The sequence below is a fragment of the Neovison vison genome, chromosome 13 (genome assembly GCF_020171115.1).
Source record: "Neovison vison isolate M4711 chromosome 13, ASM_NN_V1, whole genome shotgun sequence".
In the NCBI taxonomy this organism is placed as follows: Eukaryota; Metazoa; Chordata; class Mammalia; order Carnivora; family Mustelidae; genus Neogale; species Neogale vison.
The window spans coordinates 131,377,978-131,392,842 of NC_058103.1; the positions used below are offsets into that span (position 1 = coordinate 131,377,978).

At 47.1% G+C, this 14,865-nt stretch overlaps 1 protein-coding gene across 3 annotated transcripts in view; it reads left to right on the forward strand.

Annotated features, from left to right (window-relative positions):
* The window catches only part of OTUD7A (OTU deubiquitinase 7A), a 377,207-nt gene that overhangs the window by 315,533 nt on the left and 46,809 nt on the right, over positions 1-14,865 (forward strand). For all 3 annotated transcript variants that reach the window (XM_044229897.1, XM_044229896.1, XM_044229898.1), the window contains 3 exons: positions 5,478-5,579; positions 9,299-9,426; positions 10,175-10,287. In XM_044229897.1, the coding sequence (XP_044085832.1) occupies positions 5,478-5,579; positions 9,299-9,426; positions 10,175-10,287 (343 nt within the window). The remainder of the gene's footprint in view (positions 1-5,477; positions 5,580-9,298; positions 9,427-10,174; positions 10,288-14,865) is intronic.

The window sequence follows — 14,865 nt, forward strand, 5'->3', positions numbered from 1 at the left end:
CTGGCACAGGACTGGGGGATTCATGGTCAGCCCTGCAGTGAGCAGGAGACACTAACCTAGCCAGCAGGACCAGTGACTGTGAAGTCGATGTGAAGAACAGGAAGTCTGGGGACAGGGATGCTCATGGCAGGACTGAAAGCTCTCCGTGTCTTCAAGGACCCAGGTACACACAGCAGGTCAGTGCTGCCTCCCTTCAGGGTGCCATATGGCTAGAGATGCATCTGGGGACACGTCCCCACATATCATCTAGGGAAACAAGGGAGAGACCCTGTTTATGTCCCTTCTGAAGGATGAACAACACTTTCCCAGTAGCTGCCCCGTGGGCCAAGGGGCGGTATGTGGTCACACCAACACTGGTCCCTGGCAAGAAGCATGGAATTCAAGGAAGGAATCTTGTCACAGCAGGGTTCTGGGAGCAAGGATGGGAGGGGAAAGCTATTAGATGGGCAAACCACAGGGTCTGTGCATTAATGCAGATCACCTCCTCATTAGCATATTCCCACCTCCATCCTTCCCCTGTTTCTCCATTAATATGGCCCCCGCTGGCTCTTGGGAGGGGCCACTACCAGCTTGGAACACTTCGGAGAATGAATGGGGCCATCCCACTTTAACATTAAATGAGCTGGGCTTTCAGGGGTTAAAGCCCATTATGCTGTGTAAGCAAAAATTGTAATTTTTCTTCTACTTTGTGGCAACCCAGTTTTAATATCTCCCAGCCTGGATGTTTTTTAAAAGGTCTTGGAAAAAGTCAGGTGAGACGGGTTGCTATCACAACCTAGGAAAAAAAGAAAAGAAGTTACCCAGTGATGGCATGTTATTTCCAGTTACATCTCCAACCAATGAGCCAGTGGCACAATTAAGGCCCTTAATTGCCTTTCTCATTTAGCTTTAAAAAGGTGACTCAAAAGTGGTCAGAATACCCCAATTTGTTAGCATAAGCATTAGCATCATCAATAATAGAGGCTCGTCTATTTAATTTTGCCGTGTTAATTTCAATACATGTTTTCATTTAGAATTAAGGGTACAATTATTTTGTATTAATAAGATCACTTATCATTAAAATGCAGTTACTAAATCTTCACCAAAAAGCACTGTAGAGCAGATCAGTATCCCGTTCAAACACATTACTGACACAGTTTATTATTTTAAGTTTTGCTATTGAGGTAATCCCTTAGGCAGTAATTCTCTATTTGAGGGCCTTAACTTCCCGCATTATTGTAGTTCTGTCCTTCATATTTCGTTACTGATTATTGAAAGCAGTAACACCCTTTGTTAAAATTAATTCTTAATAAAAACAAGTGGTTTGTTGGAATGTAAATAATGCAACACCCCTCTGACTATTCAAATCCTATTAGTATAATTCTCTCTCTTAAAAAAAATTTTTTTTTCAATTTAATGTTTTCACAACTTCTTGGAAATATCAATTATAAACATTCTCATTTGACTGAAATTCCACAAAGAGTTAAAGGCCCCAAGAGGTGGCTATTCTACTCTATTCCCCCAAAGTAAAAAATCTATGCCACAGAGACCATGCAGTGGCATGATATATTCAAAGCGCTGAAAGGAAAATACCTACAACCAAGAATACTCTACCCAGCAAGATTATCATTCAGATAAACTTTGTATTTTATGAGGCTTTGGAAAAACTCTGTTTTGTGTCAAGGACTGTGAGACGTCCAGAATTTTACTCTGCTTCAAAGCTAATAAACTTGTCTTCTGTGGCTTCCTGGATGCTGACAGAAAACTTGGGACTTCTGGGTCACAAGAGAAGGATGCTGCCACATTTGAAACATGTCCAGCATTTGGGAGATCTCACAGGAGCACTTTCCTTCTTGTAGAAGCCTACAGGGTGATCCTGATACATGATCAATGTACCACCTTCCTGATATGTTCTGGGGTCTGGGATGTTCCTTCCCCACATGCTGGAGTTCTCGCTTCCCCTTATCCCTTACAAAATTGTCAAACACCATCCCAGTGCCTGTAACTTCCCCTTTGTTTGCAAGCACTTCCTAATCACAACTTGACCTCTCATCCACAAAGGTCAGCTGTAAGAGGGACAAAAGCATTTTTATAAAACTGAATCATAATTAAGTCTGAATCCCCTAGGTTCCCTTTTGTTTAAACTGTCACCCACAGGGTGTGCCAAACAGGCCAGCCTGGGGGTGCCATTACGGACAAGAAAGAAGGAACATGGCCAGAAATAGCCAGGGAGGAATTGAATTTTCAAAACAGTTCTATGTAACCTTGGTCCTGTTCATCTTGCTCATTCCCTGGGAAGCAATTGAGAGGGCATGGTCCCTTTTGGGGACAGCCATATTCAATGAGCAAGTTTTCTTAAGGTACTGTTATGGACTGAATATTAATGTCTCCCCAAATCCATATGTGGGAACTCTGATCCCTAGGGTGATGGTAATTGGTGTAGGGCCTTTGAAAAGTAATTAAATTTAGATAAAGTCATGAGGATGTGGCCCCCATGATGGAATTAGTGTCCTTATAAGAGGAGGAAGAGAGCAGACCTCACTGTCCACCATTTGAGGACACAGCAAGAAGGAAGCCACCTGCAAACCTTGAAGAGGGTTCCTACCAGGAACCAAATCAGCCAGCATGTGAATCTGGGACTTCCAGGCTCCACAATTATGGGAAATAAATGTCTGGTGTTTAAGTTACCCAGTTTGTGGTATTTTGTTATAGCAGTCCAAGCTGACTACTTTTCTTGGTTATCTCATTGATTTCTAGCTTATTTTTAGTATGGCCAGAACATATAGTGTGAATGATTTCAAATTCTTGAAATTTGTTGACACATTTTAATGGCCCATTGTGTGGTCAATTTTGGAAAACATTTCATGTGACTTGGAAAGAATATGTACTTATTTTGCAGTGGGTGAGGTTTACCTATAGGTCAAGTTCACATAATTCAAGTTATTGAATTATGTTCATCTAATCTCTCCGAAGTTTTTGTTTGTTGATTCTATTATTTATCAAGAGAGTTTGGTTGAAAATCTCTGGTTTTGATTTGGTGTTTGTCTACTTCTCTTTGGAGTCTATCAATATTTGCTTTGCATGCTTTTTAGGCTAAGTCTTAAGTATATATACCATAAGTATTGGTACATTTTCCATTTGACTTTACTGTGTTATCATTATGAAATATTCCTCTTTATCCTGTTCACCTTCATCTGACATCAGTAGAACTTTACCAACTTTATTTTTGCTGAGTTTTTAAGTGGTATATCTTTCTCTACCTAGTTACTGTTAAATTTCTGTGTCATTATATTTATGATGTCTGCTGTTAGCAGCATATACTGGTTTATTTTTAAGCAAGGCTCACAATCTGTCTTTTATTTATTTATTTATTTTTTAAAGATTTTATATATTTATTTGACAGAGAGAAATCACAAGTAGATGGAGAGGCAGGCAGAGAGAGAGGGAAGCAGGCTCCCCGCTGAGCAGAGAGCCCGATGCGGGACTCGATCCCAGGACCCCGAGATCATGACCTGAGCCGAAGGCAGCGGCTTAACACACTGAGCCACTCAGGCGCCCCACAATCTGTCTTTTAATTAGAGTATTTAGTTCATTTACATTTAATATAAATACTGGTATATTTTGGTTTAAATCTGTTCTCCTGCTGCTTGTTTTTTGTGTGTATTGTGTCTCTTTTTTTCCTCTTTTATTCATTTGAATTATTTAAGAATGTTTATTACTCTGGTTTCTTCTCTACTAGCTTGTCAGTTGTACATTCTTTAATTATCCCTTTAGTGGTTACTGTACAGTTTCTAAAATGTACCTTCCAGCTATTAGAATTTACCATAAGTTAGCACTAGTACCACTGCCTGGTCAATGTAAGGATGTTGGGATTTATGTCATTTAGTACATATTCCCGTGTCTTGTGTTATTGCTGTCCTGTGTTTTAATTCTATGTATACTTGAATCCTCAAAAAGTCATTTTTAATATTGCTTTAAACAGCCAATAGTTATTTATATTTGCCAACAAACTTGCCCTTGCCAGCCTCTTTATTCCTTCTGTGTGCCCTAAAGTATTCTTTACTGAATCCTTTTAGGATTCTTTACTGCAGGTCTGACGGATTCACCACCCTTTCTGTTCATGGGAGGTCTGGAATTCCACATTGGTAGTAACTACCAGATAAGGGTGAAAGCAGGGTTCTCCAGTCTGCCTCTGTTGACACCTGTGGAGGAATGGACTTCTTGGTACTGCTAGGAACGAGCGTGGAAACTTATTACCACCAGATGGGTGAGAAAGGCCAGGCTCCCCATCTGTTCTCAGTTGGTAGGGGCTGAAGTCCGTGTTACCACCCAGAAAAAAGTGCTGCCTATGTGCTCAGCATTTTCTGACACCATCTGGCATTGGGGGAGCAGGTGGTGAGTGACTCATTACTGCCTGGTAATGGTTGGAAGTTTTGGCTCCCTACTTGGCCTCTGCCAGCCGGGATGCTAACAGGCTACAATTTCTTCTGTGTCATTTTGCTAAAATAGAGCACTAATGTCTATCTTCCTAAGCTGCCACTTTCCTGATATCTTGTCTAGAGAGAGCATGATTCCTTTGTCTACCCTCATTGGCATCTTCAGGTTGCCAACTTCTACAGTACCTGGTCTAGGATTTGGGGACAAAAAAGAAATTTCAGGGAACCTACCACCATGTTGTTTCTCAGATCCCAAGTTTCCTGGTCCGTCTGCCTATTCTCACCACTTTTCAGTCTTCCTGTGTTATTTTATACATGATGTCCAGTATATTTAGTTGTACTTAGTAGAAAAAATGGGGGTAAGTATGTCTACTCCATCTTCCTGGAAGCAGAAGTCTCAAGATGTGTTAATGAGATTTAATAGGAATATACCTAAGTAGCTATAATGATTTTGATGTGTTAAATTAAACATAAACTATACTTTTGGAGGTATGTATGCTTCAAAAAAGGATGGTGCAAAAGAAAAAAACTACTTTCAGAAGAGGAAACTGTGTTCAAGGAGAATGCACAAAGAGAAACTTTACTTTTTGTATAAGATGTTCCCAGATTCAAGGAGAAAAGGCTTTATCCTTGGGTTTCTCAATCCTCTTGTTAATTAATGGGAGGGTTTGCGGGCGCCTGGGTGGCTCAGTGGGTTAAGCCGCTGCCTTCGGCTCAGGTCATGATCTCAGGGTCCTGGGATCGAGTCCCGCATCGGGCTCTCTGCTCAGCAGGGGGCCTGCTTCCCTCTCTCTCTCTGCCTGCCTCTCTGTCTACTTGTGATTTCTCTCTGTCAAAATGAATAAATAAAATCTTTAAAAAAAAAATGGGAGGGTTTGCTCATTTCTTATCTTAGAAGGGGAAAAAATCTGTATTTTATTTAAAAGTAGCCATAATGATATGCCTTCCCACTGAAGTTCTCTAGAACCTCTCAAAAATCCTCTGCTGATGTTTATGCTTACTTAGCAAACACTTACAATGGTCTCTTCTGGGAATCTCTTCTAAAGTGAGTTTCTGTTCCAGGTCGCCTGAACTGGTGGTCCACTGTGTGCACGAGCTGTAAACGGCTTCTTCCTTTGGCCACTACAGGGGACGGGAACTGCCTTTTACACGCCGCCTCTCTGGGTAAGCTCCACTACAGAGACCGAGGGCAGCAGTGCTGCGGGCCTGTTCTGCTCATTGTTAAAGGACAGGCATCTGCGAAGTAGAGCCATGAACATCGCTCATCTGGAAGATTCCCCAGGGGTGGTAGCCAACAATCTAGCCCTTCTTGCCAAGCAGCTGGCAGTCTTGGTGGGGACACAGAGCACACATGAGAAAAGACCTGATAGGGGGTCTAAGGGGCCTAATCATGAGCCGCAGGAATGGGAATTAGAGATCGTGATGTAGAGGACTTCCTGGAGGAGGTGGGATTTTATTGAGATCTGAAGGACTTGAAGATTTTTAGAGAGGACATTCCAGGTAGGGAGACTTCATGGAAAAGCTTCCAAACATCTTGTTAAGGATGTTTGGAAGCAGGGCTGAGCTTAGTTGGCCTTGAGCAGGAAGTTTGGGGAGCAGCACTTTAGGTTGGATGGTTTGGGGCCACTGCATCAATAGCAGTCCATGCACTTGGACTGACAGAAAGGCATGGTTTGGGTAAATCATAGGGGAATCACTTGGGTACTGACAAAAAGACGTGGGTTGGATAGACTTTTAGGAGGAAAAATTCTGGATTCCACACTGTGAGCATAGTGAGATCATAATTTCACTGGAAGGATAGGCAAAAGATAGTAAGCCAAAACATTAAAAGTGGCCATTGCTGGGTGGTGGGATTGTTGATTTTTATTGTTGGTACAGGGGAGTCACCTGGGAACTGACAAAAAGACATAGGTTGGGTAAATCTCTTGGGTAAATCACAGGTGAATCAGCATAGTCAGAATATACAGCCAAGAAGTCAGCAACCTTCTGAGAAGATGTGAGCTTTTGCAGAAAGCCATACCAGCAGGTGCACAATCATTGGTAGCACTATTTGAATAACTGAGGGGTCATGGTAGACTTCCCAGAAGCTTAATTACTCCTTCTAGGTCCATCCTTATATACACAGAGGCAAACCGGTTTTGACAGATAGGATTGGACCCCCAGCTGTCCTCGTGAGTCCTACAGTAAAGGGTCTCTCTCCACCAATGAGACCCTAAAATGAGAATATTCTTAGTTGAATTTGACCGAGGATATTCTTGTTGGTCAAACTTACCTCCCCAGGTAAACATGGTCCATGCTCTTACCCAGAGCAAGGGCCCAACCCCAAACCTCTCTTCAACCCTGTAGTGAGGCCTCTTCAACAAGAGGAGGATAGAGGTGAGACTAAACCCCACAGAGGGAAATGCACGGGGTTTGGGAAGGGACCTGAGAGCCTCAACGGAGAACGGAGCCCCAGAGCAAGGGGAGCATTCCACATTCCACAGGTTTGGCAGCGGGTGGGGGGAACACAAGGGCTCCCACCTACCTGCTTCCTTTCCATTTCACAATGAACATGTTTCTATTTGTTGATATTGTAAAAGTATTTCACATTCATCACGGTAAGAAAATAAAAATCAACAACCCCACCACCCAGCAATGATCACGTTTAATGTGTTGGCATATTATCTTCTGTCAGTTCTTCCAGTGAAATTATGATCTCATTATGTTCACTGTGTGGAATCCAGCATCTTCCCCTTAAAGTTCTATTGTGAATGTCCCATGCTATTATTCTTCAAAAATAGGTTTTTGGTATTTGTGTCATATTTTATCATAATGTATCAACTATTCCCTATTGTGGAATGCTTTCATCTTGTGTGTAAAATCTGGAAAGTACATAAGAACATCAGAGAAGAAGTCTCTCATCTGTGTCACACAACAACTTCCTTACAAAGGGAAATGCCTGTGTCCCCCAGAAACTGCATTGTTCACTGCTCCAGGTGGGCAAAGCCACAGATAGGGTCTCGTGCCACCGTGGTCTGGTCTGAGGGCAGGCATTTTCCCAGTGAGCACAGTGGAGCTCCAGTCTGCCTAAGAAGAGAAAGTGTCCTGTGGACCAGCCTTGCTCCAGCAAGGTCATAGCGGAGTCTGGAGCTCATCGCCAATTGGCTCTTTTCTCCCGGTACTTTGTTTTCCTTTCATGGGATTTAGCTGTTTGACCTGACTGATCAAAGGAGCCTTGCAACACTGACCAGCAATGCTTATTGAACCGCTGACCAGGCCTGACATTGACGTAGGGTTGTGGGACACACACAGAAATGACAGAAATCATTTCTGAGCCAAGCTTGTAAGCAAACATTAATGGGGCACGGAGACCCGCCCTGCAAGAGAGACCCAAACAAGGAGCCATGGGAACGGAGGCTGGACTTGCCGTGCCTGGGAGAGTCCCGAGAGGCCCCTGCAGGTGGGGCTGAGGGATGAGTAGGATCTGCTCGGCCTGTTTATAAAAGAAGCAGGAATGGCCACTTCTCTTCTCTATGTTGTAAAAAAAAAAAAGGACAAAAGCCTCAGTTGATGGAAAACCCATAGCAGCCTCTGGTTGTTGCATGTCTTTGCACAAAAGGATGCATGGCCAGATCGGGTCTTTAAAGATTAGGTCAGTGCAGGTCACTCCTCTTTTAAAGGCTCTCCTGGGTCATTTTAAAAGTCCATCTTTCCACTCTCCACCTTGTCCCCTTGATCCCACCTCCGGACACCTTTCCCGTTTGCTGTTTCCGAAGTATGACTCGTAGACGCCCCCTTGGGGCTGGCCCCGGCCTTCCCCTCTGCCTGGGATGGCAACTCCGCTCCCTCCTTCACCCACTAGACCCTGATGTCCCCTTTCTTGCCTGAGCAGTACCAACCAGCACCTTGTCCTGCTTCATCTCTCCATATAGTGCTCTACCCCTGACAGCTTATGCCAGATGCTAATTTGATGGCTGCTTCCCATTCACTCAGTGTGCACTGTGAGATTATAGGAACTTAGTCTGTCCTGATGGCTGCTATGTGTATTCCTAAAACCGAGAATGGTGCCTCACCCCTATTATGAAATAAGTTTGGAATTAATTAAGTGGAATTAATGCCATTTAATTAAATGGATGGATGGATGGATGGATGGATGGATTTCGCCACTCTTTACCCATAGCCTGAGCTGCACTTCTCATTACTGTTTCCTCCATTTGTTGGATCTCTTGACCACATCTGAGCTGCCCCAAGAATGTACTCAGAGATGGCTGGCTTTTCTTATAACCCCTCAACCCCCAACACAGACTGGGTAGGGAGTAAGGGGAAAAAGACCTTCTCCCCTGAAAGCAGGTACTTTCTCTTGGGTCCAGATGTTTGTAGTGGTGCTCACTGATGCTCTGCTTCTCAGGAGGTCGAGGTGGCTTAGGGCTGAGACATCGATGATGTCAATCAGACCTTAGATGAAGCCAGGGTCTGATTGCCATCCTGGCTTGAGGACCTATGTGAGGACATGTCCCCAGCTTATCCACAAAGACCATCTTTCACTCAAAAACAAAAACCTGGACGGTGAACATTAGGACCCTCAAAGCAAACCTAATAGATTGCCAGTAGCTTACCAAGGATCCCAGAGAGAGGCAGCAGGGGATCTCATCCACTGTTGGTTCTCAGAGAAAGGGACATGCTCCTTTATTCACCGACTTGCTTCAGTGGGAAATGGGGAAATCTCTAGAGGGGAACTGCTAGCTCCCCATGAGAAATGAAGAGCTGACAGATGGCTCGTGTTTGTGTGTTCAGATGCAGGAGGCCAGGCCTGGTAAGTCGTGGCAGTCTGAGCAGCCTCCTGGCTTGTCCCCCTCCTCACGACCTGTCTCTCTCCTCTGCTCCTCACGGGCATCCCGCTGCAGGAATGTGGGGGTTTCACGACCGGGACCTGGTTTTGCGGAAAGCTCTCTACACCATGATGAGGACAGGGGCTGAAAGAGAAGCCCTAAAACGCAGGTGGAGGTGGCAGCAGACGCAGCAGAACAAGGAGGTTGGTACCCGCTGGTGTGTCCAGGGCCCGAGACCCACACCAAGCGCAGCACGGGTGGAGTCCGGAGCTGGGCCCCAAGGCCAAGTCCGTCTTGTGAGGTCAGACAGCAATGGCTTCCTGGGACTAGGAAAGCCTCCCTCATTTAAAACAACTGAGGAGGCCCCCATTACAGAAACTGTCCCTGCATAAACATGAAAACCAACCACCCTCACTGTCAGAAGGTGTCCTGACTTGATGACAAATTACAAGTCACTTAAGTCTGATCACTCCTGGCAGCTTGAAGGCCGGGGAGGCCACAAGGTGGTGGTTCCTTACAGCCTACAGCCCCCGCTCCTGTACATGTTTCCAATCCAAAGAGAATCCCAGCCGTCCTGACAATGGGGGACATCAGCACTTTGCTGTCCTAGAAAGATCTGCCTGCATTCTGAGTGAAGTTGGCCTGTCATCCCTTTAAACTTTTCAGTGCTCAGCCCCAAATTTGGTGTGTGCACATTAATGTTTGGTCATTCTCACCCCCTGGGCTGGTCCACCCTTGCTGGGTAGACAGCCCCCCCCCACAGCATTGAAATTAGAGATTTGGGGGTTCTGAAGAAATATCAAACGGGGACACTCAGCAGCCACTAGCAGGTGTCCCCGGCCTGGGTGCTGGTGGGACTTGGACTGAGCCAGTGGGTGGGGGGTCCGGCAGGGCGGCCAGGCTCACCTCCTGCCCGCCCACCACCTCCTGAGCCGGCTTCCATTGTGCCAGTCAGGGCTGGTGTACACCGAGGAGGAATGGGAGCGGGAGTGGACGGAGCTGCTGAAACTGGCGTCCAGCGAGCCACGCACGCACTTCAGCAAGAACGGTGGCACAGGCGGGGGGTAAGTGCGGCCCCTCACTCTCCCCGGTGGTCACCTTAAGATCCTGCCGGCCAGCGTGGGAAGCGGTTCGAGGGAACGTGGCCACCCCAAGCTGGAGGAGATACAGCGATTTCTGCCTTTGGACGTTAGGTTCTCCTCAGGGACACAGGGCAGAGTTGTGGGGCACGGCTGGACCCCTGCAGATAATTGGGGGAAGTGTACATAGCTTTCACATACACTTTGCAGGTAGAGGTGCAGAGGTCACACATGTTGTCCCTTCCCCATTGCAGGCAGCAGTGGGAAGGGGACTCACTGGAGAGCCAGCCTCTGCAGGGGGAATGCAACCTGGTGGTTCCCGCACACTGCTGTTGAACTCACGAGGCTCAGAAACCTCAAGCTGCCGGGTTTGGACTCTTTCCAACTAAGTATTTATTTAATTTCTGGCTTCAAGAAGTCACGCTCAGAGCAGAAGGTCATTAAGTGAGTCCGGCGTCTCCCAGGTGAGCGGACGGATGCCATCCACATTCCTGGCAAAAAAGGCTTTGCCTTTGTACACATGCAGGGAGTAGCTTGTTCCTGCAGACACAACTGAAATGTCCCAGCCTGAGAATAGAGTGTGGCCAAACAAAGCAGCCACCAAACCTGCAGCCCCAGCGTTTCAAAGGCACATGTGTGCTTTGGTTCATACTTATGGAAGCTGAGAATCAAGTTGTAACACCTAGAAAAAGTCTCAGGCAGACACAAGAAAGCCTGGGCATTGACAGTAAGAAGATCCAAGAAAGGATCAGACTCCAGTAGACAGCCCAGGCTGGCAGTGTGTCCTGGCCCCACATCTCCACACCCAGGCCCTCAGCTGCCAGCAGCAGGGTGTGGGGCTTCCCAGGCCTGGCACGATATCGAGGACCCTCAAAGATGAGCTCTCTTGTCTGGAAACCCATCAACACAATTCCCACAGGGTCATTTTGTCACTTTGTCTTCATAATGTCGTGTCTCAGTGCTAAAGTCTGTCTTATTTAGGACTTTTGGGGACACATAGTCTAAAGGCTCAGTCCATTCCTGAAAATTCCTCTCTCATGCTGAGTCACGCCTGAGCTGTGTCTGAAGAATTCTCTAGCATCCCTTTCATCATTGCCTCGCTAGTGCCTGCCAGAGGGCAGACACCCTATAAATGCAGGTGGATTGACTCTAGCCCAGTGTGTCTTCAGGGCTGGAGTCAATAATAAGTGGCCATCACCACATACTATGTCCCCTGAGTTCCCGCATCCAGGAAGCACTTGGCCCAACTTGGTCGCACAGTTGATCAGGCCTCAGCTTCTGCTCTTACTCCCTGGAACCCAAGAGGGCCCAGAGCTGAGTGAGGGCAGAAGGAGTGGGGCGTCTGGTGTTCATTCCTGTCTCCTTCCCACAGGACTCAGGTTCGCCCACTCAGTTGGGGCAGGAGGTCTGCAGAGAGGTCTCCTTGGTGATGGGCAGCAGCTCTGCCGTTCTCTGTTGTTCCCCTCAACTTTGGGATAGTGGGGGAGAGACAGAAGGCACTGGACCAGCTACTCCCTCTCCCCAGCTCACAAGAAGAGTGCTCTGAGTTGCTGAGACCTCCCAACCCTGCTGTAGCGATCGCACACCCCCAGAGTTCCTGCCTCCTCTCAGGAAGCTTTCAACCTTCAATCTGGTCTCAGTTGTAAAGACAAAAAATGTGTCTAGTCAGAAGCAATGAGTGATATACAAAAGATGTTATTTTTTCCCACCAAGAGATCCCTTGGGTTTTTTGGTTTCTTGTTTTGTTTTGTTTGTTTTTGTTTTTTAGTCCCCTCCACTACGGGTTGGGCCAGAACGTTTGAGGAGCATATAAGCTTCACGTGAGCTACCAGCATCCTTCTCTATTGGGGATGGTGTTGGGAAGGGGTGGACACCATTCAGTGTGGGCGGGGACTCTGACACTGGCAGGACCTTGGGGTCACCCCCCTTTATTATCCATTGGTACAGACCACAGCAAGGAAATACTCTTCAGGATGGTGTCCAGGCCCTGATGGCTACTTTTTCCTGGATTTTTAACGGTTCCAAGAGCTCAAATCCTGCCCCCGTGTCCCCTCCCATGACAGAGCTCAGAGTTTTCTGTCTGCATGTCTGTAGCTCACAGGGCCATGTTTGGGCTCTTGTTGGTCACCTGGATCCCACAGCAGCTGGTAAATCCCACAAGGAGGCAAGGAGCTGCTAGAAACAAGGCAATGTTGGTTCTGACTTGTTATTTTTATAAATATGTGTGCTCTATGCATGAGACACTGGGTCTCTCTCACCAGGTATTTTTACCTTTCCTTTCATTCTGAATTGCTCTCATACAGCCAGGCTAGCAGAGAGTACCAGTATGTTTCCTCCTTCCAGGAGAGGCTCCCCTGCCATGGGGGGTCCCACCTTTCTCTGGGTTCAGAAGTCCAAAAGAGAGGCATTTTTCCAATGAGTCATTTATGCCTCTGCATTTTGCCTCTGTCTTCCCTAGGCAAAGGGAAGAGGTTTTCCTACTCACATTTTGCTGAGAGATGTGAGGCCTCCCTGGGACTTGAGGGCCATAGAGACTGGTACCTGATGCCTGCCTGGCTGAGGTTGGCCAGCTTCCAGGTCCTCAGAGCCATGGGGCGTTCTGGGGACCTACGGGCTATGCATGCTTCCCAACCACCAGCAGTGAACCCTGGGATGAGGCCTGAGATGGACTGTCTTCAGGAGGACTCTTCGAACAAAAAGGGTAAACCCCAGAAGCCAGGCCAGAAGGGTGGTCACAACCCACCAGCTTGGATTGTTACCACCTCTGTCCAGGGAACTGAGGGCAGAGAAGGTCACCTGTGGGGAGACCTGAAGACCCAAAAAAAGCACTTCCATAGAAATGGGGCTCAGCATTTGGATCTCTATCAAGCCCAGTGGGCACCCAAAAGAAAAGTCAAGAAGGACTTTGCCATTCTCCAGCATCTCCTCTCTGGCTTGTGCCAACCAACCCTGCAGGGAGCCACAGATGGCATCCAGACAGTGACGAGGCAGTGACATGAGAAACAGAGAAGTGGCTGGGGCCTGGGAGCCCATGGAACAGAAGAGAAGTGACACACATTTTCCAGATTTTATGCTGGGGATAAAATCATCTGCAAACTCATTATCTCTTGACTAGCTCTTTTCATGGACACTGGCCTGGGGTCATTTTTTTAAACCCACTCCTTTCCCAGAACACTACAGGTTTAAGTATCTGAAGAGGCTGGAAGGGACGGAAGGGCAGATTCAAGGATGAGCTTGGCCCTCTTTCTTTCTTCTTCCTGCACAACTCACAGGGGCTGGTCCCCAGGGTCTCTTTCAGAACAGCGGCAAGAAACACTGGAGGCAGAGATGCATGTCCTCTGCTCACCCAAAGAGAAGGTTGTAGACGAGGTTGGCATCCAGGCAGGGCAGGCTACGAGTCGGATAGCCTCCATGGACAGGCTGCTTATGGCTAATGCCCCAGAGTACATGATCACAGAGTCGGCCACCCTGGAAGAGCCCAGGGAGGTGAGGCGGGTATGAGCTTCATGTTGAACCTCAGATGCACGAGGAAGACAGAGGATGGCACCACAGACATGGACTTGGCAAGCACAGTGAAGAGCCAAGAGCCAGGCAGGGGCAGGTGCTTCTGAACAGGGCAAAGCTGCAGGACGATTTCCCTCTGATGCTTGCAAATCAAAATGTAGCCATGTCTCCATGGCCAAAATAAGGGAAGCCAGATATTCTGTGCCACTGCTGCTGCTGCTACTGCTCCAGAGAGCTACTGAGTTACCACATATGAAATGTATCCCTCCAGAAGGGCTGCTGCTGGAGTTTTTATAGCCCAGTCTAACCATCACCATTGTTGCATCCTGTGGGTGCTTGGTCCCACATGGGGAGCAGAATGCTCCCCAGCAGGAAGACAAGGAGGAAACAAGGAAATAACTCTACCCTAAGTCTGGTTGTTCATCATCTGCTTGCCCTGCAGCCCCACACTATGCCCACTCTGGCAAAAGAGGGTATGCAATCAGAAGAACCTAATTCCTTGTTCCAAAAGTGATAAAAATCTCTGACAGCAAGTAGTTAGCGAGGGTCTCTGTATACTTCTGGTTTCATGGCAACAGCGAAAGGGGAGCAAAGTAAAAGGGCCTTGCCTGGTGGACCCTGACCAGAGACCCGGACTTAAATGCACTGCGTTGTAGTCCCAAGCTGGTCATGTGATGTTGGGCATGTCCCACAAGCTCTCTGAGCCTCAGTTTTGCTCATCTGTAAAATGCACTTGGTAACAGCCTCCCTACCAGGCACTATCAGGTTTTTTTTTAAGATTTTATTTATTTATTTGACAGAGAGAGATCACAAACAGGCAGAGAGGCAGGCAGAAAGAGGAGGAAACAGACTCCCTGCTGAGCAGAGAGCCCGATGCGGGGCTCGATCCCAGGACCCTGAGATCATGACCTGAGCTGAAGGCAGCGTCTTAACTCACTGAGCCACCCAGGCGCCCCCACTATCAGTTTTTGATGGTTGTATAGCAGACCACCCCAAAACTGAGTGGCTTAGAGCAGCATCCACCAGATTTGCTCATATTCTGGAGGTCCCTGGAATTGC